Source organism: Gobius niger, assembly GCF_951799975.1.
Source record: "Gobius niger genome assembly, chromosome: 12".
Lineage (NCBI taxonomy): Eukaryota > Metazoa > Chordata > Actinopteri > Gobiiformes > Gobiidae > Gobius > Gobius niger.
The window spans coordinates 34,850,175-34,875,355 of record NC_136863.1 but is presented as its reverse complement, the minus strand read 5'-3'; the positions used below and the strand labels follow the sequence as shown (position 1 = coordinate 34,875,355).

Sequence of the window (25,181 nt, the reverse complement as noted above, 5' to 3'; positions counted from 1 at the left end):
TAGGCTGCAAGCTCCAGTCCAGAAGCTTTTAGATTTGAGTAAAGCCGAACAGGAGAATATACACTTGGTTAATGGGGGTGGTAAGAGGTTAAACAGTGTAAATTTGTGTCTGCTTGTTTTAACAGAGACGCTGGCGGCCGGAGAGACGACCACAGCAGTGATGGGCATCGACTTCTGCGACTCCACGCAAGCAGCGAACTTCCAGCTCTGGTGAGAGGGACATTTATGACTCCTTCCCAAGAGCAGCAATTGATAAAAATGCAATTTCTAGGCCCTACATAATGCAAACATGACATTTAAGCCATCATTTCAAACTGAGCTGGGACGCTTTCCTCTGTTTTCCCCAAACACATTATTTTAAGTTATTCTAAGAATCACCAAGGTTATTGTGTCTCAAAGACGTTCAGAAAGCCTGAATAATGCACAACAAAAGAACTTTGAGAGAATGCTTGTCTTTTCAGCACGAACTCCAAGAAGTTCTTTGTATCGATCCAGCCGCCTGTTGGAGAACTGATGAGGCCTGTTTTTATGACGGAAAATGAGTTCAAGAAGGAGCAAGGTGGGTCATCACCTTTTCTACTACATTTACTAAACAACCGTATTTTCCAGATTATACAGTAAGTCGCACCAGCCCAACAAAAAAACATATATAAGTCGCTCTGGAGTATAAATCGCACCAGCCTTGGCAACCACCTGGGCCTGGAGGTGTAACTGCACCGTTGACAAGCCTCTCCCGGCAGCAGGTTGTTCAAGCCATCATATGCGAACTCATTCCTCTGGCTGTGGCGAGCTTTTAGCCTGCGATTAGCTTTTTTTGTTTTCTTCATAGCAGTAAGAGTAACCTCCGCTTCTCGCCAGTCCCTCACAACTGTCTTGCTCACTTCAAACTTTCTTTCTGCTGCTTGATTACGTTTGTTTTTTTCAGTGGTACAGGAGCCACAGATACTGGTACACAAGCCTAGAGCAGCTTCTAGCAGTTGGCAGTGTAAAAGTCGCACCTCCCCTCAGGAACCGCCACCTTAACGTGGTGGAGGGGTTTGAGCACCTGAATGATCCTGGAGCTCTGTTGTCGGGGGCTTCGTGCTCCTGTAGGGTCTCCCAGGGCAAACAGGTCCTCGGTGACGGGTCAGACACAGAGCGGGTCAGAAGCGCCTGAAGAGAGGCCAACAGGCCTGGATTGAATCATGAGGCCGTCCTTCTGTGCACCCACCACCTGCAGGAGGAGCCATAGGGGCTGGTGCAGTGTGATTTGGGCTCCAACAGCTGCCCCCACGACCCAGAAACGGACAAGTGGAAGAAAATGGATGGATGGATAAGTCGCACCTGAGTATAAATCACACCTCCAGCCAAACTATGAAAAAAAGTGACTTATTGTCTGGAAAATACGGTAGTCTAAGGCTCTCAATGACTACAGATTAAGATATGTGTAAGCTCCCTATCAGTTTTCCAAAACGCCTTCTATTTAACCAGCTTTTGTCTGTTTCCCCTCCGCAGGTCAGCTCATGGGCATGAACGAGATCGCTGAGAAACTAACGCTGGATTCCAAATGTCGAAATGAACACGCCATCGTCCAGAGAGTGACCACTGCCGCCAACCTGAGCCGAGTGCCCTGCGGCTCCAACGACGAGTGCAGGTCAGAGCAGCACAGCTTCGCTAATAGGTCCTTAATAAACCATGTGATAAATCCCAGACGTGTGCGCTAACAAACATCTTTTTTTCCCCTCAACTTTTGACTTTACTTCCTTATTTCCCGGTCTTCGCTTTGCTTTGAAACGTTTCTAATCTTCAGCACTCCTGTCCCTCCGCCTGAATTTCCCGTTCACAGATTCGCCGCCCGGACCGTGACCGGCAACAGCCTCGTCCTGGTCACCGTGGCGACCAAAGCGGAGGGAGCGGCGCAGCTGATGGTGAACTGCGACAAAATGTTGATCGGCACAATGTTGGTCAAGGAGATCCTCCAAGCCCTGACGCAGTGACGTGCGGCGCGGAGACAACAGCAGCAGAACCGGGACGTCCACCGCAGCTTCACCTCAGTAGCATTTTGTTTTTCTTTAAGGTTGTGTTCAGGCAACTATTTTGGGGGGTTTCCAAAATCCGGTTGTGACCAATAACAAATGTTGACATCGCTGATTCAGATAAACTCCTCATCGTGATACTGAAGTTGGGACAATTCTAATCATCCCCGAGTTTGCAAGTTGTATTACAAGTTTGAGCGGCGTTCCAGGGCATTTTCCCACGTCCGAGTTGCCTTGAACACAGCTCAATAATATGTAATAATCTTTCATATGGCAGTAGAATATTTTTCCAAAACTACAAAAAAAAGCACGGACCACCTTTAGTTTCCATCCCAAGCCATGATAATGTTTTAATGTAGCATAAGGAGAAAGACATCAGAGTCAAACTACACTAGGACTTAGCCTTCAGCTTGCATATTTCCTGCACAATATTTTTTCCGATTGGGACGGGCAGCGCGGCATTTCAATCTTGTATAAAAGTATGCTGTATGTAAAAAGTACTACTATGACAAAGTGTGGTGTGCATGAATGTGTGTGTTTGAAGAATATTACAATCCGGCAAATGAGATGTTTCAACATTGTCCACAACAACAAGAACAACAGCAGTTATATTACTCAAAAACTTACAGATAATTGTACTGTTATTTATGTTTTCTTGCCTTTTCTTTTTTTTTGAAAGCCAAGCATCATCTGGCAGCTTCTCTGTTTTTGTTACAAACCTTCTTGTGTTGAATGTTTTTTGAACGTTATGCATAATTTATTTCAAAATTGTATTTCTTTATTGCTGCTCACGGTTGCAGTCGTTGTACCAGCTCGTCTGCCCTTCAGAGCCAAAGTTGAAACGCTTGTCATGCCTTAAGGAGTCAAAAGATGATCTGCTTTTTGAAAATGACAGCATCAGTCCAATGTAGTTTACTTTAAAGAGGTTTCAACATGAAGAAATTACAAAAAAGATTGTGATGTAAGAGTATACAGTAAATCTATACAGGAACAAAGTATACCGTAATCAACTATGTGCGTGAAACCATTGCACTTTGGCTTTGAAGGGACACATCTTACCAAAGCATTACTACAGTTTTAGCTAAAGAAAGCAGTACTGCCCTCATGACGAATGTAAAAGAAACTGCTACTTCCACCGTATGTCTCTAAGCGCTGGTGTTTGAGATGTCCAGAAGCTCCTCTTCCTCTGTGTGTGAACTGTGCTCCTGGAGTAGTTTATTTATTATACAAATAAAGATATACAAGGTCTCATACTTGTCTTTTCATTCATACAAAGACAAGAAGGGGGGCAGTGTCTTGCACATGCTTTTGAGTGAATAAACTCTTTTTATGAGTAAATGCTCTTCCTCTAAAACACTGGCACCTCATACTGTTCCTCTTCTGTCTGAGCAGCGCCTCAGCGAACTTCCACTCACTCACTGCTCTTGGACCATTGTCACTATACAAAGGCAATTCTACAACAAGTACACAAAATCCTGTTTATTATAGTTCTTACATCACACTCAATTGACACATACAATTTGAAAAAGTCTTTGGTTTCTGACAATTAAGAAAAAAAAAAAAAAAAAAAGACAATTTACCTTGATGTCAAAAAGACAGGCACAATTTGAGGAGTGTTCCATCCAATGGTCCTCTGACTAGGGCTGGGTACCATTCAACTATACCAGTATGGTACAGGGAAATAAAATGTTTAGGTATCAAAAGTAACAGTATCAAAAGCAGGTTGGGTCCAGGGACAACTACTTGTTTTACTGCTCTCAAATAAATGATAAAGAACTCATCTTTATTGAAACAAATTAACATTATTAGTATGTTTTCTGGTTCCAGATGACAGATATTTTGGTATCAGTATCAGTAAAAAATGTTTCTTTAAGTATCGTAAACCAAGTATCGTTACGCATCAGTATCGGGGGAAAAAGTAACGATATCCAGCTCTATCCCTGACTGTACAAATGCACATGAGCAGATAACATTCCATCATGGAAACAGCAGAGCAACAGAGCCACATGAATGGAAAGCCTGCATTTTATTGTATTTGGAATGACTGTGCATGTGTTTTAATTAAGGCTTTTTACAGCAAAGGCCACGTTACATACGGTTGTGTTAATTATCATGGCACTTTTCAGTTTAAATCAGGGAAATCTCATCTGAACGTCTGCAAACAGCCAAGGACTCCGACACGCCAAAGCCAGTCTGAATGTAAAGCAGAGTCTGCCTTCATCCAACATTCTGTAACTTTTCCAAGGTGACGGTTCAAAGTGAAACCTTGTGTTTTAATGCTTGAGAGGCGTACACAGAATGTCAAGTACATTTCCACGCGACGCTTTTTAGGAATGCCTCACAAAGGCACGCTGCACATCAGTCTCAATTACTACGTAAATGCTCAGTCGATATCGCGAGATTACAGACTTGAGCTTTGCATACTGCTAATAAAATAAGTAATTCACAGCAGTTGGAGGAAAAAGGCATCACAGTGGTTTTTAAACCGTTGGATTTGGTTTGCATATCATTTTACCTATTATTTATGTCTGTATTCTGTATTTCAGTCCATAACTTAAATAAACACATGATTCTAAATATTTAAAACAGTGTGTACTTCTACCAGGGCTCTCCTTTTTTTTTCAGAGATTGTCAAATGCATAAAGCAGCTCTGTGTTAAATACAGCCACTCTCCACAACAGCTCCTCCGACTGGTCAGTTTCCACTGTTGTAAACTTTCCGATGCAGCAGATGGCTTTAGTAGTTACCACTGAAAGGGAATAACAAGTTCACATGGATCATGATCAATCAAAATTGTGATCAAGGTTAAAAAGAAAATAGATTATTTTGATTATTATCACCCGCCCCTAACATCTACTTCCACACAATGCAACCAAATCACTTCATAAAATCTGTATGAATAATTTGCATAATTTGGTTGCACTTTACAACAGAATTGTATAGAATGGGACAAGTACATTTTGCAGCCCTGTTTCCACATTAGGAAAATACAAGTTTTACTTTCTTATTTCAAGCAAGATTACCTTAGAACTCGTCTGAAATGTCCTCAAACAAGCAAAGTCATCTTGGTCAGATCAGGTAAAAAGTCTAAATGAGTGAAAACCACTCAAACAAGATAAAGATTTTTACTAAAATAATCTTACTAAACCAAATGCTGCAATATTGGAATGTTCTGAGATGCCACGATTATAAGTTAAAAAAAAAAGAAGAAAAAAACCTTCTTACTTTTGACCTGGCACAAAATAGTCTGAAGTTTGTGGTTTTCTAAATTGAATTTCAGAATCTTTGAAGCTGAAAATGGGAACAGCTTTGAAAACTAAATGAAGTCCTAATCTAATCTGTCCGAGATCATGCGAGCTCCGTCTGTTTGGTTTGGGGCAGTAACAGTGCGGCGAGTCCTCCCACCAGCAGCAGCCCCGACACAAGCAGCACGGGCACGGCGCAGTTCGTGTCCATCAGCTGCCCAAAAACAATGTTACCTGTAATGGAGGCTATCCGGCCCACTCCGGTGAAGAAGCCGAGAGCAGACGACCTGGAGGAGGGAGAGGAGGGGTTGATATGAAGAGATATGATAGATAAGTAGAAAGTATAATACCTGCTCTAAAGTGGGTCTAACCTTAAGAGAAGACTAACTAAGACTAACTAAACAAACACCAGAGGCCTAAGGATTACTTTTCGCATAAGCGCTGGTTACCGGAGGTGTGTGGGGTACAGCTCTGTGCCGAGCACGTCCAGGGCGTTCCAGGCCACGACGGAGACTCCACTGAAGATGCAGGAGAGCAGCAGACTGTGGGCTTTGGTCTTCACCACGTAAATGAGGAACACACTCACACTGGACAGAATCAGACTGCAGGCTATGGGGGAGAATATAGGTAATTACAGTATAAGGATAAGCCAGGATAAAAATGGCTTTATTTTATAATATTTTATAAGGACTCACAGAGAAGGGCCTTTCCTCCGATGCTGCCCATCATTAAAATGGTGAAGATGTTTCCAGGAAAATTTGATGCGGCAACGTAGAATCCCTCCTTATAAACTGTAAGAAAAAAGATCTCATGTTCTAAATTCAAAGCACTACATGACGACCGTATGTGAGCTGTATGTTTCGTGATGTTTAGCCTTCCCATTACATGCCCCAAATACGTCAAAGCTAAAGTAAACAGTGAAGGCAGTAAATGGCAGCTGCTCTCTGTGGCCCACCTGCTGTCTTCACCGGGTAGCAGCTCTCGTTTTGAAGTGAATAAACTCTGGAGACATTGGCACAAGGTGAGCCCCCGTCCTCCATTCTTTTAAACAGCTCAGGGAACCACATCTGCAGGCCGTAGTATCTGCACAAACATGGTCAAAAAACAAGGACGACTTGTTATTCTGCATTTGTCTATTTTCTTTACATTTCATCTCTCCTCTTTGATTGTTATTAACTGCTGCATATATACCTGTATACTAACATGGCCATGGCATACAGATGGCCAAAGTATCTGGTGAGATTTATTCAATAAGTTGATGCTTTTTTGTGGCCATTGTGAATCTTGGTGACATTTTCAGTTGATTGAATGAGACTTTTCCACGAGTAAGACAGCCGTCATCTGTACTGGGTGGTTTTAGTGTTGGAGACTCTCACCCCACGAGGCTTTGTCAGCAACTAATGATCTCTTATTAGCTGCTGTCAAAGCTTCTTGAGGTGAAACATCCTCACAAACATTCTTTGACTTTTCCCTTAAAAATATGATAGAAACATTAGGGAGTCGTATGTGAACTCATGCTAGATCAAAATGGGAGTTGGTGAAAAGGTGAGACAAAGAAATGGCACTGATGTGACCCATAAAGTCTTCAGTTAACATGGATCATCACACACTCCTGTCTGTCTACACAAGGACTGAACTCTCACCCGAACGAGATGCAGTAGAAGACGACGAGTAAAGAAATACTCCTCATCCTTAAAACGTCTCCAAACATCTCTTTGACTGGCAGCAAAGCCTGCCATGGACAAAAATAAAAACGTTCCAACCAACAAATGACATACATACAGTTAAAGTCCAATATGTTGTTTTACAGCATTACCTTTTTGTAAACACTGAGAAGAGGTTCTTTCTGTAAATGTACAGATCTGCTGCCATCGTGTGAGGTCGTACACAGAGCAAACTCCTGTTATGAGAATAACAATAACAAAACAGTATGTAATAGGTAAAGCTGTGCCAACTTAAGCTAACAGAACTGTAAATGATTAAATACACAGACGAAAGTGCATTTTTCCATGTTTATGTTAATTATTACCCAGTTTAACGGGATAAAACCTGTGTTACATATTAATCAAAACACAATGAAGAGACAATTTGATAAAGAAGAAAACAAACATTAGTGACACATCGGGAGAAGAATTACAGCTGTGACTCGCTCATGACCCACTGCTACAGTGCGGTCGTGAAATACTTAACATCACTAGACTTTCAGCTGCACATCCACTGGACAATTCTGCTATTATAGGGCCAGTCACAAGCCCTGATAAATGAAGTCTGTTGACTCAACAGCTACTACTACCTTGCTGCAAATCAGATAAACATAAGAGCCCAGAGAAATAGTGAAGTACCTTGTCTTTTCCTTTCCCCCATGTATTTATCTTGAACATCAATTGAAATACGTGCGCCGCCTCCTTCTCCTGACCAGCCTGGAAGAAAAAACAATTAAATGAATAAATAGCAAAAAAACAACAACAACTCGTATTAATTTCTGATCAAATACCTCCATGAGAAACTTGGGGCTTTCAGGCATCAGTAGTTTGAAGACGATCGCTGAGCTGAGGCTGGGAATGGAGCACAGCAGCACAAACACTCTCCAACTCTCAAAATGGGCCCAGTTATAAGGAATAACCAGCCAGGCAAGACCTAAACACAAGACCATCCTTCAAAATACAAAGGAAGTAGATCTGGAGCTCATAGACCTCCACAAAGGCACGAGGTTCTGTCTCGCAATGGCAAAAATGTGGTGCTCAGTTGTGGACAGAATCCTTAACACTTGCATATTCAGAACTTGGATTTGAAAAGAGTTAAGTGACCTGGAATTGAACAATGAGGACTCGAGGGTGACAGACCTTTTTCAGATTCAAAATAAAATCCTTACATTTGCTGTGTTGCCTTTACCTGCTGCCAGTATATTTCCAGCCATCCAAAAAGTGGCCAGAGCGCTGATCATGGCACCGCGCCTCAAACGGGGCATGAACTCAGAGAAGTATGAGAAAATAACCGGGATCGACCCGCCCACCCTGCAAAGAGGAGAAAATCAAGGTTTCAACGGTTTCTGAAAGCTCGATTTTTATTGAAGTTTCCACCCTCCCAGGGTCAGATCTCCACAGGCACGCTGATATATTTATAGATCATTTGTTTTCCCCGACAAAGAAACACCAGCTCCCAGATAACATGTTGATTTGGGGTCAGTGGGAAAGTGCAACAAAACAAAACGGGCTGTGCCCTTCAGTGGATGTAATTGTAATAGGGTATGTCGGAGGTGGCAGCGATGGTAATAGGCAACAGCCAAAAGGCTGCAGGTTTTAGCTGGATGATGAAGTATCTCTGTGATTATTGGAATTACTCAGCCTATCCACATGAAACAAAAAAGTTTAATATATTCTAACACATACAAGGTTGAATTATTTTCTCACAAGGGTCTGCAAAGGGGGTGACAATGAGTAAAAACATGGGCGTTGATAATCAGGACATTGGACATTTTCTACCTTAGCAAACCTGAATGGTAGAGATTATGTGATGTCATAGTAGGGCTGGGTCGACTTCACAATATGATACGTATCCCAATACAGAGATCACGATACAATACACATCACAATTCAAGTGTATCACGAGTGTCCATCATACAAAAGATATTTTGAATATTTTAAGAAAAAAAGAATCTGATAGGTTTTTATTATGCTGAATAAGCTCAGTGTGAAATGTAAGCCTTTAATTGGAGGAGATGATTCTAGAACTCGAGCACAACCTATTAACAAAATGTTTTTAAAGGGAAAGCAAGTGACGTCATAGCATAGCAACAACATGGCAGAAGCCAAGTGAGTGGCAAGTGTGCTTTGTTTTTTTTGTTTTTTTCATTTTGCTCAGTTTGAAATGCTGAGGGTTCAATTTGGAATGAAAATGATGTGTAAACTTGTTATATTATATAGCAAAAAGACTGAAAGACTTATTTCCTTTGTGACTATCCTGGATGGAGAAGTAAAGAATGAGAGTAATGTTAGATTTATTTGGTGGTGCAAACTGACAAGAGACATGGCTGCCATTTATGTTTCTGTAGACACTGACTTGACCTGCGACTCACCCAACCCCACTGATGAACCGCAGCAGAAGGAAGAGCCAGAAGCTCGGAGCAACACAGGTCACAGCTCCAAATATGCCATTTACACTGAGCGACACGACCAAGACTCTACAGCGCCCCCTCTGGTCAGACAGGTAACCCCACACGTAGCCTCCCACCATCATCCCTACAAAAGACCGGTTAATTAAAACATTACAGACTTTAGTGTGGAGGGAGGGGATGAATGCATTTGGGTGTAACAGTTTATATGTAAGTCAAACTTACCGAGGAAGATGCTGGCTGTGAGGACGCCCTTGTCCAAAGAGCTGAGCTGGAGATCACAGCTGGCGGTCGGCAGGAGGAAAGACACACAGAGGATCTCCACAGCATCGCTCATATTGGCCCATCCACAGGCCAGCAACAGCAGCCAGTGGAACAAACCAAAACCTGGGACAAAAAACACAATAGTCAATCTTAATTCAGTCTAGTCTATCAATACTGTGTTTCCATTATGGACACTAAATGAGTCAATTATTCATTGTTAGATATCAGTATTACTGAAGAGCCATCACATTTAAATGCATTATGAATGTGAATGTGCAGTAATAAGCAGTAAATTTGCACATTTAGCTTTATTATTCCTCCAGCCAGGAGCACGTTTTAAATAGGAGCAAACATCTGTATCACGCAGAGTGGATTTTAATACCTGTTTCCTCGACCGCTTCCTCGAACGTTAATTTTCTCGTGGCACCAGTTTCTCTGTTCATTGTGGCAGAGGCGATTCTGTCAAAAATGACGTCACCTGGAAGCAGACAAAATTCAAAATCAGTTTATTCATATTTCAAGATCAGTTGTTTGAGCATATTAGCATATTATGTTATTATTGTGCCCAGAAGTGACCTCATGCCATGACGTGAGGTCACCTGAGCCTCATGACACATCAGTGTTTTAGTGGTTTGGGTCTGAAGAGGCAGGTTAAACCTCTCTGACCTCACTGTCTTCGAAAGAGTGGTTTGAGGTCAAAACTAGGTTTATTATTAGGTATAGGTACATAAGTCCAAGCCTCCAGACCAGTTAAGACCAGATAAGTCTGTAATATGAACAACATTGTAGCCTCGTAACGAACAAGCTGCTTTTCTTACAGAATGACTGTGGCTCGTCTTGAAGTCTAACATTTGTGTCCAATAAACAAACTAAACAATGTGACAGGTGCGTCTCCTCCTCATGTTTGTGTTGCTCTGTGTTGTGTCATGTTTGTGTTGTATCATGTTTGTGCTGCTCTGTGTTGTATCATGTGTGTGTTGCTCTGTGTTGTATCATGTTTGTGTTGCTCTGTGTTGTGTCATGTTTGTGTTGTATCATGTTTGTGCTGCTCTGTGTTGTATCATGTGTGTGTTGCTCTGTGTTGTATCATGTTTGTGTTGCTCTGTGTTGTGTCATGTTTGTGTTGTATCATGTTTGTGCTGCTCTGTGTTGTATCATGTGTGTGTTGCTCTGTGTTGTATCATGTTTGTGTTGCTCTGTGTTGTGTCATGTTTGTGTTGCTCTGTGTTGTGTCATGTTTGTGTTGTATCATGTTTGTGCTGCTCTGTGTTGTATCATGTGTGTGTTGCTCTGTGTTGTATCATGTTTGTGTTGCTCTGTGTTGTATCATGTTTGTGTTGCTCTGTGTTGTATCATGTTTGTGCTGCTCTGTGTTGTGTCATGTTTGTGTTGCTCTGTGTTGTATCATGTTTGTGTTGCTCTGTGTTGTATCATGTTTGTGTTGCTCTGTGTTGTATCATGTTTGTGTTGCTCTGTGTTGTGTCATGTTTGTGTTGCTCTGTGTTGTGTCATGTTTGTGTTGCTCTGTGTTGTATTCTTGTGGCTCTGACTGTGGCTGCCTGGAGCAGGAGCTCTTCTGCCGACTACTCTTTAACACTGATTACATATTTACACATTCAGACTTGTGTAAGAAACGAGCTGTAACACTGCTGAGGAGAGCACAGACTCTTGGTTCTCGCAAACAATAAACAATAAAAAGATTTGATGAAAATGCATTTCATATATGAACGTAAATGTAAATGACTTTTGTAAATGTAAATTAAAGCTGTTACAAAGGAACTGGCCTAAACTGCATCTGGTTCAGTTCACAAAATGCTCAAAATAATAATTCCATTTCATTTCAATATTGTAACAAAAAATGTTGTTATTATATTATAAATTAAACAAGAGAAAACATCGTCTGTGGAGCCAAACTTCAGAGCATCTTACCTTTGTGTGAAACGCACAGCTCTGAAGAGCAGAACCATGACGTGCTGTAAGTGCCCGTGCTGTGTTTAAGTGCACTACGACTTCTCATAGTCACACAGGTATTTACAAAAATAAAACAATTTCAAAATAAGAAATAGATCATTTGGTGGCAGAACATAAATATTAACCTGTTTTGGAGCGAGCCTTTGATTAAACTGTTCAAGAAAAAGCCATTTGCTTTGTCTTATTTCTTATTTCTGACTGTGAGTAAACTCTAGTCAGGTTAACATCCCTGAACCACAGCAGTGCACATGTGTTCTTCTCATTCTAAATAAAACCCTGACCAATCTGAACTTCTAAACTTAGTTCCACTCAAAATGAAACAACATTTCTGACACTGCAAAACGCTGTGACATCACAAGCATAACCCGGACAGGTCGTGTTCATGTGACATGTCCAACATTTAGGTGGTGGGCAGTTTATTGAATTACATTACATCGTGGTAACGATTGTAACAGTCCATAAGGCTGAGTTTATAGTGTGAAATCTCTGCAATTTCAGGTGGAAACTGGAACAAAGTTCAATGTCTTTGTTTGTCAGAACAAAATAATTGAAAGGACTTTCAAGTTTCAACCAAAGGATTAATGTCAGATTTGGGGACATCATTTCTTAAAATCTATTTTTATTGGTTTAATCTTTATGGTGTTCATGAACATGGTGTTTATGTACATGCACAGTGCATGAACACACTCCGGATTGTAGCCATGGGCTAATTTGCATCCGTTGTCCCCACTCACACTTACAAACACACTCATCCATCCTGCCTATTGTACATGTTTTAGTGTTGAGCATTAGTCAGTTCCGTTTGAAGATTTCTTTCAAACAGTGCAACACCCACACATGTCTGAGTCTAACCCTAGATATGTTTTAATGAGGAGCATCTTTAAAAAGCTCTGCCTCCTCAGTCCTGTTCTGGAGCAGGGACATTATGACGTCATCACAGTCTAGTAGGTGAAAATGACTCGCACGTTTTCTTTGTAGGTACTTTTGACTAAACCTATAGCTCGTGTTTTATTACAGCTCGTCCTCTTGCCTTGAACATTGCTAAGCACAGACTGTGCACAGACTGGTTTAGTTACACACACTGTTTAACAGGTGATGTCTTTACCATCATCTTCAGAGTCCAGGTTTGTCTCCACTGCCTCACGGAGAAGCGGCTCCAGGGCGTCTGCATCTCCGGCAAACGCGTGACGAGACATCCCTAAAGCGAACAGAAGGTTGGCCCCTAAAACGCGCCGATAAACATATTTAATTCCTTATGCTCGCCCCATCATGACAGTTTTGGCGTGAAGTATCTAAAGTCTAGGCATTTGGCGGGGGGCGGGTTCTGGCGTCTGACGTCACTCTCTCAGCTGAGGTCTGAGGAGTAAAGAAAAAAAAAAAGAAAAAAAAATAATTCGACTTTTCTAACCCTAACCTCACCGTTGCCTAACCCCGACAATTAAAACTAATATTTTAAATTATAGCCAACATCCGCATAAAACCAGGGTCGTCCACGTCCAGCGGCCGAGACGCCTGGAGTGTAACCCCTGTTCTCGCTCTGTAGCCGCAGCAGCAGCTAGCTCCGAGCTAGCTCCGAGCTAACGTCTGTACCTGCTGACAGCCAGGGAGGACCAGGAAGTGCACGCGGAGAGGCGGTTTGCACGTCCCCCCACACAGTCTTCCTGGCTCTTTCTGGGCTTTCAAATCAGAAAGTACAAGCCCTGAACATCACTTAGGCCGTCGGTTCCCATGAGCTGCAGCGGCTAACGCAGAACAGGACACGTCTGTAACGGAGCTGCGGGACACGGAGAGGCTCGAGCTGCCTCCTCTTCTAGCCTTTTAAAACAGATCTGCGAAAGATGGCGACGAGCTCGGAGCGCAGTCCTCCTCCTTTCCCAGACTCGGAGGACCCAGATGTTCTGCTGGACACCGAGGACGCGGGGCAGCAGCAGCGGGACAGCGACTACGACGACGAGGGAGACGAGCTGTTCATGAGCACCATCGTGAGTGGATCCGCCTTTACGCGAACAAAGTGCATCTGGGCTAATAACAAAGTGCATCTGGGCTAATGTGTGTCAGGAAGGTGAAAGTTTGGACAGCGTTTCTATGTTGGGCACAGATGCGTTTGTGTGGAACTTACAATGTACAATGCATATGTCACACTCGCAGATATTGATTGTTTACTTGTCGTTCCTGCTGCTGTGATTAGCTCCTCACGTGCTAAACAGATTAAAACCTTCACGTTAGGCGCTGTAAACTTGGTCAAAAGACATTATATTATTATTATTATGTACAAATCACTGCAGAATCCCCATTGTTCACAAAAGGCGTTGTTGAATCGTAACTTTGCGTCATATCTTGTATCGCGTATTATCATTTTGGCGACTAAAACTTTGAGCAGATTCGCCCTAATGTTGAGCCAGCCCTGTTTATATTGTGCAACCTCATCCTGGCCACTCTCTGGGACGTGACTGCACCCGGACACTGTGTCCTCACTAATACACTCAGGAGGAAGAAAGTTGGATAAAATAAAGTGTTTTTTATGGGTGTTAAAAGCTGGCCTGGGCACTGCTGTCATGTGAGTGGGCTGTGGTCACGTGGTCAATACCCGGATGTTTATCCTCAGGCAAAGTTCACAGGAAAGATTGGGAATTTGCTGTCTTTGGTTTTTCTTCTTCCCTTCCTTGCTTGGACTCTCTCTCATGGAAAAGTTGACTCAGCGTTTTCTGTAGTTCTGGAGCTGACTCTAATGCATTCAGCTGCACTTCATCATAAACACTGTTAATGGAGAGTGCAACAGTTAGTTATGGGCCTGAGCTCAGTCAGCTCTAACAGCCTCACATCTATATATATATATTATATTTGGACTTGATTTAAATGTATTTCAATAAACAGCTTATATTGTGTTTGAACTTGAAAACATGCAAGTGATTATTGCCACGTGTTCTTCTTTGCTAAACAAATTCTCCCTCTCTCACGGCTGGTGATTGGCTTGATTTAATATTTCTGAGTCTAATCAGTTTCCCGTGAGTGCACAGAAGTCCGTACATTAGACCTTCATAACTCTGAGTCTGAGCACTGGAAACAAGTTGATGGGGATTGTTTTTGTTTATATGTTTACTTGTCTGTTGTAGGATTAGGCAACAATTACAAGAAGGATTTGTGCATCAGTTGCTTCTGGGAGCTTGAAGATTTCACAATAGCGTTTGCCAAGTTTGAGTTTTGTAATATTTTTAGTCAGAGGATCCTGTGTAAGGATATGATCCAGCACCGTTTTGTTCTGAGTAAACCCTTTGAGCAGAGCATGCAAATCCTTTGCTGCTGTAACTCTCGGATGAAAAAGAGTTTTCATCATGAAAGCCGCGCCTACGAATGGCTGTATTTTATATAATCAAAGTGACTGGTTTCTTTTGGCAAAAGACTGTGTATATATTTTATGCTAAGTAATTCATTTATGGAGACGACTTCCTTGTTTCTTCAGAGTGACCCACCAGACACAGACACTACGACCCCTGCAGCCACCAGTCAAAACACCGACCCCTCTCTCGAGTCCCCCATCGACCTCGACCCCCTGATCGACCCCGTCAGCGACCCCTCCGACAGCAAGCCCGCCGTGGACGCCCTGAGCGACCCTTCGGACGACTTTGAGGATTTATCCAACACCGAATCCGACAGCCCTGACGAACCCATGAAAAACGACACTACAGAAGATTTTTTCGACCTTTTGGGAAGTGAAAACGAGACCAAGGAGGAAGTGCCCATTCTTGCCACCACAGTCGAAGCCGCTGCTGAGGATCCCATTAAAGTTACTGAAATACCTGTTGAAGAAAAGGCGCAAAAAGAGTCTCCGCCCCCTCTTGTTGATGTTACTGTTGATCTTTTTGCCAGTGAGGAGCTGCCAGCCAACGAGGTGCCACCTGCAGCACCTGCCATAAGTGAAAAACTACCCGACCCATTACTTGACTTTACCAGTGACGCCCCAGCTCCTGTTGAAGCCAAAAAGCCGGCAGTTGTGGATCTTTTTGCCGATGACGAAGAAGGCAGTGACCTTTTCGCAGACCCCATACTTTCCAAACCTGCCAAGCAACCTCAAAGAAGCCTGTTCGAGGAGGTAGACGATGACATGTTTCCCGAGCCTCTCGGTGCCGCCGCTAAGAAACCAACCCCCGCCACAATCTCAGCGAGCAGCGCCGCCAGCATCCTGGAGCCGAAGCCCATCGTTACCAAAGCTGATGTGGAGATCAGCAGCAAAGCGGCCATTCACAGCGAGCCCGAGGATATCTTCACGGAGGAGGCGGTGGTGACGGCACCAGTCAGAAGTAAAGCCAGCGGCGCCATCTCCAAAACCAACGGGCTTCATGAAGAGGATACGGATATATTTGCAGGTACGGATAATCTTTTATCTGTTTTATATTTGTCTTTACGTCTACCTCGACTGTCCTCCCTCTCGCTCATAATGCTGCATGATTGTTGATGAGACAACACAGTATTTTACTTGATGTTCTCTTCAGCGCTTTGTGACTCCGTCTCTGCTCTAAACAGAAGCCACAGTGGAGCTCTCTCTGGACAGTCCTCGAAATGAGAGGAAGAGGGAGGTGTCAAAACCAGCTGCCCCCCCTGCTGCTGCCAGCCTGGCTCAGCCCCAGCCGCCGGCTCTGGAGGAGGTACTGTCCTTATAAGCAGACACCAAAACAACTAACAAGTGCAACTTATATTGATGTTTCTCCAGTGACGAGACATTATCAGTGTAATATGATGTTCTCTTGTCCAACATTGTGCTGCGTCTAAGCTAGTTTCATGTCACTTTTACTAGAAAGTGACCCATGCCTTTTACTCTTTCATGAGAAAAAAGGAAATGAGGTTTTTCTAAAATTCGTGGCATCAGCATTTTCCCTCTGTTGCAGTTGGAAGAAGAGGAAGAGGAAGATGACAAGTGTGAGATTCAAGTTTCCGTTAAAGAGCCAGAAAAAATAGGTAAACATATGTAGCGATTGATTTGGTTCTGTAATATTTGTATCACTGTCTTTATGATGGATTAAAGACAATAGCGTCCATTGCTGATGTTTAAAAATGTGTATTCCTTTGTTTCTAGGTGATGGGATGACTGCATACATGGCTTACAAAGTGTTCACTCAGGTAAGAGGAGAAGAGACCTTTTCACAAATCAGGGAGGACCGATGAACCTGCCCCATCTTACTTCTCACTTCTTCTTACTTTCTGCCTGTAAATGTAAATGTCATATCATGTCAGTGCTGCCAATAACGAGAGTTTGTTTCACCTGAGGCACATTGTGGCTGGAATAAATCCCAGTCACTCCAAACCACCGCCTTCATTTAATGTTTACAGCTTTAAAATACAGTTGTAGATGTATGTATTATTATTGAATGTGGGTGATTATGGAAACTGCTGAGAAGACCAGAGTTCAGTGGACATGTTGGGGCTGCAGACTTGACTCTAGCATTTGTAGCAAAGCAAAGCATGGCCGTATCCAGTGAACTTTCAGTTTCATGAACTCTTTTCCAGACGACACTGGCCATGTTTCGCAGTCCAACGCTCTCAGTGAGACGCCGCTACAGTGACTTCCTGGGCCTCTATGAAAAACTGTCTGAAAAACATGGACCAAACGGACACATAGTTCCTCCTCCGCCAGAGAAAAACCTGCTGGGTGAGTTCAGTGCAGTAGAGTGGTTCATGTAAAATGCGCAGACACTGAGAATGGGTTTTGCTGCTCAGGGATGACCAAGGTAAAGGTGGGGAAAGAGGACTCGTCATCTGCAGACTTTTTAGAGCGAAGGAGAGGGGCATTAGAAAGGTAAGTGTTGAAATCAGAGTAAACCTTTGCCCTACACGCTTCTATATTTAAGCTACTGTGTGATTTGAACAGGTATCTCCAAAGAGTGGTCTGTCACCCCATTCTTCTCCAAGACCCTGACGTGCGAGAGTTTCTAGAGAGAGAAGAGGTGACATTTTTGTACATTTTTAATTCCTTTTGTTTTGAAACGCCCAGCTCTATTTACTGCACAAGCCCCGCAGTCCCTCCAGAGCCAGATGGAAGCAATTAATTTGTGCTAATTGTATATTTCCCCATGTGCTCTACTGATAATGGCGTTTCTTAATGCCTGTTTAATGCTGTTGTTTTTGTATCCTTAGTTGCCCAGGGCAGTGGGCACGCAGGCTCTGAGTGGGGCTGGCTTCCTGAAAATGCTCAACAGAGCCACGGATGCTGTCAGTAAAATGACCATTAAAATGAATGAATCCGACGTGGTGAGCTTCCTCCATTCAATAAACAGAGATTTGCATGTTTTGCACAAACCTCCTGGTCTACAATAGTTGTTTGTATGAGCAAAAGCAGAAGTGTAATAATGCTCCACAGAGGTGGGAAATGTATGGTCTGCTCTACTACAACACAAAAGTTACATTGAATTAACTGAAAATCACATTATCAAGATAGAAGATACTTATGTCACTCTCATTATTATTTGTAAAATGACTTTGATCTTTAGTCAGTTCTGTTCCTGTGCTTCTGAAATTATATAACACATTACTGTGTCATAGAATAGATCCTAATTAATTAACAGAACAATATATTTGACTTAAATTAAATATGAAATGAAATGATTTCTATCCGTGCTGTAAAATAATGTGGTCCTTCTGTCTTCAGTGGTTTGAGGACAAGCTTCAGGAAGTAGAAGCCGCAGACCAACAGTTCAGGAAGCTTCACGCTCTAGTCGAGTCTCTCGTCCTCCACAGAAAAGGTTAGTTTCAACTCACTTTTCCTCCAGAATGTGAAGTGTTTATTGCCAAGTCGTGTTGTAAGAGTTTTGACCAGTAGAGGTCTCTAAAGTTTAACAATAACAGATGTTCTGGTTTTAACTAAACAATGTCCCGCACACTGTATACTTGCAACACCAGTGTTCTTGTGTTGTACAGTGTGCGAGAGATTTTTCCTTTTCTACATTTGGCCTTTATGCCTTCTCTTACACACCTGTTTAAAACAAAGAGATGTGCAAAGTAAACCTTCTTTAACTAAACAATGTCCAAAAGGTGATGTGAAGTAATATATTCCACAATTCAATAGTATTGCTAAATAATGTCATAATAAGCCCACAAATATCTGTAAAATAATAATAATTAATTCACATTGGTTTAATTCAAAATAAGACATTGTTAAGCAGCTTGTGCTCAAAACACCTCATGACTGCGCTGTGCTGCGTGTTTTCTATCACGGAAACTGTAATATTTGAATTGAACTTGAATAATTCACTAAAATGACCGTCCAAGTTCATGAAGAAAGCCTCTAAAGGGTTGCAAGACTCTGCTGTATTTGTGATATGTTGTCCCTGTGCCCGTCCTCCACAGAGCTGTCCTCAAACACGGCCGGTTTTGCGAAGAGTACGGCGATGCTGGGCAGCGCGGAGGACAACACGGCCCTGTCCCGCGCCCTGTCGCAGCTGTCGGAGGTGGAGGACAAGATGGAGACGCTGCACCAGGACCAGGCGGCCAATGACGCATTCGGGTTCGCGGAGCACATCGCAGACTTCATCAGGCTGCTGGGCGCTGTCCGGGTAAAGAAGGACTGTGCTAATGCTTTGTCAAATTACAAACATTCACACATTGTTATTACATTGTTTCGTAATAATAGAGCAACTGAATGATATTAGTATTGTTTGTACGGCACAGGGGTCGTTTGATCACCGCATGAAGGCGTGGCAGCGCTGGCAGGACGCACAGTCGATGCTGCAGAAGAAGAGAGAGGCTGAGGCCAAACTGCTGTGGGCCAATAAACCCGACAAACTGCAGCTCGCCAAAGAGGAGATCACAGAGGTACGACGCCTGTCACGTTATTTAACCTGCCCCGAACCTGCCCCGAACCTGCTGCGAACCTGCCCTGAACCTGCTCCGAACCTGCCCCGAACCTGCCCCGAACCTGCTGCGAACCTGCCCTGAACCTGCCCCGAACCTGCCCCGAACCTGCTCCGAACCTGCCCCGAACCTGCCCCGAACCTGCTGCTAACCTGCTCCGAACCTGCTCCGAACCTGCCCCGAACCTGCCCCGAACCTGCTCCGAACCTGCCCCGAACCTGCCCCGAACCTGCCCCGAACCTGCCCCGAAACCTGACCCGAACCTGCCCCGAACCTGCTCCGAACCTGCCCCCAACCTGCCCCGAACCTGCCCTGAACCTGCCCCGAACCTGCCCTGAACCTGCTCTGAACCTGCTCTGAACCTGCTCCGAACCTGCTCCGAACCTGCCCCGAACCTGCCCCGAACCTGCCCCGAACCTGCTCCGAACCTGCTCTGAACCTGCTGCAAACCTGCCCCGAAACCTGACCCGAACCTGCCCCGAACCTGCTCCGAACCTGCCCCGAACCTGCCCCGAACCTGCTCCGAACCTGCTCTGAACCTGCCCCGAACCTGCCCCGAACCTGCCCCGAACCTGCCCCGAACCTGCCCCGAACCTGCTCCGAACCTGCTCTGAACCTGCTGCAAACCTGCCCCGAAACCTGACCCGAACCTGCCCCGAACCTGCTCCGAACCTGCCCCGAACCTGCCCCGAACCTGCTCCGAACCTGCTCTGAACCTGCCCCGAACCTGCCCCGAACCTGCCCCGAACCTGCCCCGAACCTGCCCCGAACCTGCCCCGAACCTGCTCCAAACCTGCCCCGAACCTGCCCCGAACCTGCTCCAAACCTGCCCCGAACCTGCCCCGAACCTGCCCCGAACCTGCCCCGAACCTGCCCCGAACCTGCCCCGAACCTGCCCCGAACCTGCCCCGAACCTGCCCCGAACCTGCTCCGAACCTGCTCCAAACCTGCCCCGAACCTGCCCCGAACCTGCTCCAAACCTGCCCCGCACCTGCCCCGAACCTGCTCCGAACCTGCTCTGAACCTGCCCCGAACCTGCCCCGAACCTGCTCCAAACCTGCCCCGAACCTGCCCCGAACCTGCTCCGAACCTGCTCCCAACCTGCTCCCAACCTGCCCCGAACCTGCCGCAAACCTGCCCCGAACCTGCCCTGAACCTGCCCCGAACCTGCCCCGAACCTGCTCCGAACCTGCCCCGAACCTGCCCCGAACCTGCCCCGAACCTGCTCCGAACCTGCCCCGAACCTGCCCCGAACCTGCTCCGAACCTGCCCCGAACCTGCCCCCAACCTGCTCTGAACCTGCTCTGAACCTGCCTCGAACCTGCCCCGAACCTGCCCTGAACCTGCTCCGAACCTGCCCCGAACCTGCCCCCAACCTGCTCTGAACCTGCTCTGAACCTGCCCCGAACCTGCCCTGAACCTGCTCCGAACCTGCCCCGAACCTGCTCCGAACCTGCTCCGAACCTGCCCCGAACCTGCCCCCAACCTGCCCCGAACCTGCCCTGAACCTGCTCCGAACCTGCCCCGAACCTGCCCCCAACCTGCTCTGAACCTGCTCTGAACCTGCCCTGAACCTGCTCCGAACCTGCCCCGAACCTGCCCCCAACCTGCTCTGAACCTGCTCTGAACCTGCCCCGAACCTGCCCTGAACCTGCTCTGAACCTGCTCCAAACCTGCCCCGAACCTGCCCTGAACCTGCTCCGAACCTGCCGCAAACCTGCCCCAAACCTGCCCTGAACCTGCCCCGAACCTGCCCCGAACCTGCCCTGAACCTGCTCCGAACCTGCCCCGAACCTGCCCCCAACCTGCTCTGAACCTGCTCCAAACCTGCCCCGAACCTGCCCTGAACCTGCTCCGAACCTGCCGCAAACCTGCCCCAAACCTGCCCCGAACCTGCCCCGAACCTGCCCCGAACCTGCTCCAAACCTGCCCCGAACCTGCCCCGAACCTGCCCCGAACCTGCTCCGAACCTGCCCCGAACCTGCCCCGAACCTGCCCCGAACCTGCCCCGAACCTGCCCCGAACCTGCCCCGAACCTGCCCCGAACCTGCCCCGAACCTGCCCCGAACCTGCCCCGAACCTGCCCCGAACCTGCCCCGAACCTGCCCCGAACCTGCCCCGAACCTGCCCCGAACCTGCCCCGAACCTGCCCCGAACCTGCCCCGAACCTGCCCTGAACCTGCCCCACCACTATGATGATCATAAATATGACACTGTAGATTTGAAAGGACCTTTAGTGCTTTCTTTTCTAAATCATGGTCCAGTTATTCTAATGTTCTCGTAAATCCCTTTGTCTTCATCGTCATCATGTTACGTGAGAGAATGTTTGCTTTTGGTATTAATCTGAAACCAAAATTAAATCGATCAAACAGCATTTGTCTTTAGTGATGGTTTTGCTTGAAACAATGACATCTGTGTGTTTTTCAGTGGGAAGCCAAAGTCACGCAGTACGAGAGGGACTTCGAGCGAGTGTCAGCGACTGTGCGCAAAGAAGTCCTGCACTTTGAGGTAAAGCTGTCAAATAAAAGGCTGCGCATTTACACTGGAGACTTCAGGGTTTTGACATTTGTTTGTGTTTTACATCTTGCAGAAAGAGAGAACTAAGAACTTTAAGAGACAAATTGTGAAATATCTGGAATCTATGCTTCGGTCTCAACAACAAGTGAGTAGTTTATGGCCCAAAAGTTTGTTTTGTGAATGAAGTGAGTGGCAGGAGGAAGACTAAAGATTTATTTAAGTGATGGTCTGCAAGTTTGCAAAGTGAGAAGGAGCGATGATACATTTTAAAGTAAACAATAACAAATTCTTCTTTCTTTTAAGGGATTATACAGAGTTTAAAACCGTTTAACCTAAGTATTTTCCTCCCCCACATGTTCCTCCATGTCCTCATGTGTAGAATGAGCTCAGACCTGTTCACCACAACTGCCTCTAAAATCCTGCACTGTCACTCAGAAAGGTGTTAATTCGGGTCTGAAGCGCCGTCATGCACGAGCTTAATATAGAGACTGCAGTTACACGTTTGACCTGAGGTGGCAGTAGTGAGCATAACATGACCAACTTGCATATAGTCTCTTTAACCAAGCCCTTCTCAGTTAGCAAAATGAGGAGCAGGAACAGAATTTTAAAAAGCAAAGGATCAAGCTCCTCCCACACAGGCTGGTTCACAGGAAAAGCTCGTCTCATTGGTCAACGCGGGAGATACTAGACTCTGATTAGTTGTCGAGATCCAGGAAAGGAGGGACTTTATAAATAATAATATATATATTTACTTACTTCACATCAAAATGCAAGAGCAGGTGGTCGATTTTGCACATTTAGACTTCCACACTATCACTCTGTTTGGAAACAGTTGTTTGGTTTGAGTGTTGCTAGTTATCAATAGTATTGTCCTCCTGTCTACATTGTTTGCTGTAGTCATGTTCTAATTCTCCACGTTTCCTTTGCAGCTGATAAAATACTGGGAGGCGTTCTTACCTGAAGCAAAAGCAATCGCCTGATTGTTCCTCCGCTCTGGAGCAGGCTGCCTTTTTCTTATAAATACACTTTACCTCTTTGCCTTTAAAACCAAGGAAATGAGTGCGTCGACGAAAGGGAGATACAATCAAACCAGTTTTTTAATCACCTTTAATCTATAGTAGCTCTCTATTCTATTGTATTAATAATTGTATATTGTCATTTAATCTTTCAAAATATTTTCTTATTAGAAAAAAAATACAAATATACAATGGACATATATATGGAACATTAAATTGAAATCAGCAGGTTTGTCCTCCTCAGGCTTCCTTATTGTTTACAGTGGCTTTACTCTCTCTCATCGTAACATGGTAAGAAGCATTCGGGACCGAGATGAAGAAAGATGCCAATGTTGATCTAAATTTTTTTTAAAAAGGGATGAAATAAGACACATTTTCTGAGCACTTGTTTTTGGTGAAAGTACTTAAATACCAGCCATTGTTTGTCTTTGGTTTGAATGTGTCAAATGTTGTGGGGTTATTGGAAAGAGCGGTGTTAAATGGCTCTGTTGTCCCATAAAACCGCAGTGCCAAGAAGAGCGCCCGGGTTCTGAAAGTGAACATGTGTTTGTGAGAAGTGAGAAATACCAATCAGATACTTGAAGAAATGTTTTTTTCTTCATTGACATCAAAAATTCAAATCTTAAGAGTTAAAAGCATGACTAAGGATAGGTAACATGGCAGGATTAGATCCTTTAGATGAAAGACCTACAGCAGCTGATTAGTTTGGTGCTCCTGTTAGTTTGGTTGGAAACGCTGGTTCGCACCACTTTGAGGCGTTAAACACAGTGGACTTTCTCACGAGCTAGAAATAAGGATGAGGATGTACTTTTTGAGAGGTCACTGGCTGTCATTTATGTACTTCATTTCCAATATAACAAAGTACAAGCCTTTACGAACACTTCGGTTTTATGGGACTGATGGTCAGGTTTGGGCAGTTAGAAACGAACGCTTACTCAGTGCCTTTTTACTTCAGACTGGTGTTTCGCAATGTGTTCAGTCACCATTTCAGACAATGTTTCCATGTTTTGAAGTTAGATATTTCATAGAATTACAGTGTTTTCACATAATTCAGCCCATTTACTGCTAACGTCATTTTTTTGTGGTGGTTTTAAGTTGTAACTTTGACATTTACACGGTAACAAACATACACAGACATTTCATCTTAACCTTCTGACACAGCATGGGAGTAAATCACAAAGAAAACCATTATAGAGACACTAAAGTTTACTCTGGGCACATTGGCAAATCTGAATGAAAAGTGTTTTGTTTTGCTTACTATGGGCATTACTAATCCATTCAAGAATTGGTCGTTTTACAAGATACTGTACTGAAATGTATTTAATGTTAAAACAAAAGATCATGTTAAATACACATGGCCAAATCTGTCAACTTGTATTGATGTCAAATGAATGAAATGCTTCCCTTAATGTACTGCTGGTATAAACTGCAAAAAAAAAAAAAAAAACACTATTGTCTGTTGTCACATCTTCCAATCATAGCTTTAATTTCTCATGTTTTGCACAACTTCCCCCCAAATCGTCCACATGTTGCCATACAAATTTCCGAAAGTTATTTTGCACAAAGTCGTGTTGAGCTTTTTGTACGGTGGTCTCAAAATGAATGTCACAATGTGTAAAAGTGCAAAGGTAATGTCCGCAACGATGCGCCGTGTTGTCAGAAGCTCTCAGTAGATCAATAAAGTTGCACTGTTTACACTTCAAAGTCTGGTTTTTGGATCTGGGGGAGTCGTGTCCGTCACCACAAACCTGCACACAAGGTTCTTTTCAGGTAAAAAAGGACACACCATTACCTTTTTAATACACTAGCCGTAATTCAGCTTAAGTTCCCCAGCCCTTTGGTGGTTTATTCTCAGAGTTTTGAGTAATAGCAACAAATCATTGGGGAAGTGGTTCAAACTGATCAAAAAGTGACACCGCTTCCTGATTGTGTGTAATGAAACTCCTTTACAATCCCTTTCAAACACATTTTCATTTATTAAAAACTATTTACACAACGTTTCAGAGAGTTACAGACGTTTTGCATAATGTTATTTCTACACAAAGCTAACAAGCGACAGCAGCGGCACCCAACCAACGAGACACGAAGCCGACACTGTGACATTATTACTGCAGTCCAGCATTTCCTTCTGCCATTTTGAAACGACAGACGGGTGAGAAATCAAACACTAAAGGTGCTGCTCGGCACAATGACAATTCAA

The 25,181-nt window shown here is 44.3% G+C and overlaps 3 protein-coding genes across 6 annotated transcripts in view; 2 read left to right on the top strand and 1 right to left on the bottom strand.

Moving 5' to 3' along the window:
• The window catches only part of ap3b2 (adaptor related protein complex 3 subunit beta 2), a 30,568-nt gene extending 28,489 nt beyond the window's left edge, over positions 1-2,079 (top strand). For all 4 annotated transcript variants that reach the window (XM_079567216.1, XM_079567214.1, XM_079567215.1 and 1 more), the window contains 4 exons: positions 126-210; positions 462-559; positions 1,495-1,633; positions 1,826-2,079. In XM_079567216.1, coding sequence (XP_079423342.1) covers positions 126-210; positions 462-559; positions 1,495-1,633; positions 1,826-1,976 — 473 coding nt within the window. In that variant the 3' untranslated portion in view covers positions 1,977-2,079. The remainder of the gene's footprint in view (positions 1-125; positions 211-461; positions 560-1,494; positions 1,634-1,825) is intronic.
• A 2,973-nt stretch (positions 2,080-5,052) lies between these two features.
• sv2 (synaptic vesicle glycoprotein 2) lies at positions 5,053-12,813 on the bottom strand. The gene is made up of 13 exons (XM_079568099.1): positions 12,712-12,813; positions 10,018-10,113; positions 9,597-9,758; positions 9,336-9,498; positions 8,153-8,274; positions 7,755-7,897; positions 7,603-7,680; positions 7,077-7,160; positions 6,904-6,992; positions 6,216-6,343; positions 5,956-6,051; positions 5,710-5,869; positions 5,053-5,547 (listed from the first exon to the last, which is right to left on the bottom strand). The coding sequence occupies exons 1-13, from the start codon at positions 12,800-12,802 to the stop codon at positions 5,364-5,366; spliced, it is 1,596 nt and encodes a 531-aa protein (XP_079424225.1). The 5' UTR covers positions 12,803-12,813; the 3' UTR covers positions 5,053-5,363.
• Positions 12,814-13,399: 586 nt separating this feature from the next.
• On the top strand, positions 13,400-23,676 carry snx1a (sorting nexin 1a). Its single transcript, XM_079567390.1, has 15 exons — positions 13,400-13,588; positions 15,067-15,970; positions 16,128-16,249; positions 16,490-16,559; positions 16,678-16,721; positions 17,109-17,250; positions 17,319-17,397; positions 17,470-17,545; positions 17,736-17,849; positions 18,247-18,340; positions 18,945-19,150; positions 19,266-19,409; positions 21,876-21,956; positions 22,039-22,110; positions 22,895-23,676. Exons 1-15 carry the CDS (start codon positions 13,445-13,447, stop codon positions 22,943-22,945), a joined length of 2,343 nt encoding a protein of 780 aa, XP_079423516.1. The 5' UTR covers positions 13,400-13,444; the 3' UTR covers positions 22,946-23,676.
• The last annotated feature ends 1,505 nt before the right edge of the window (positions 23,677-25,181 follow it).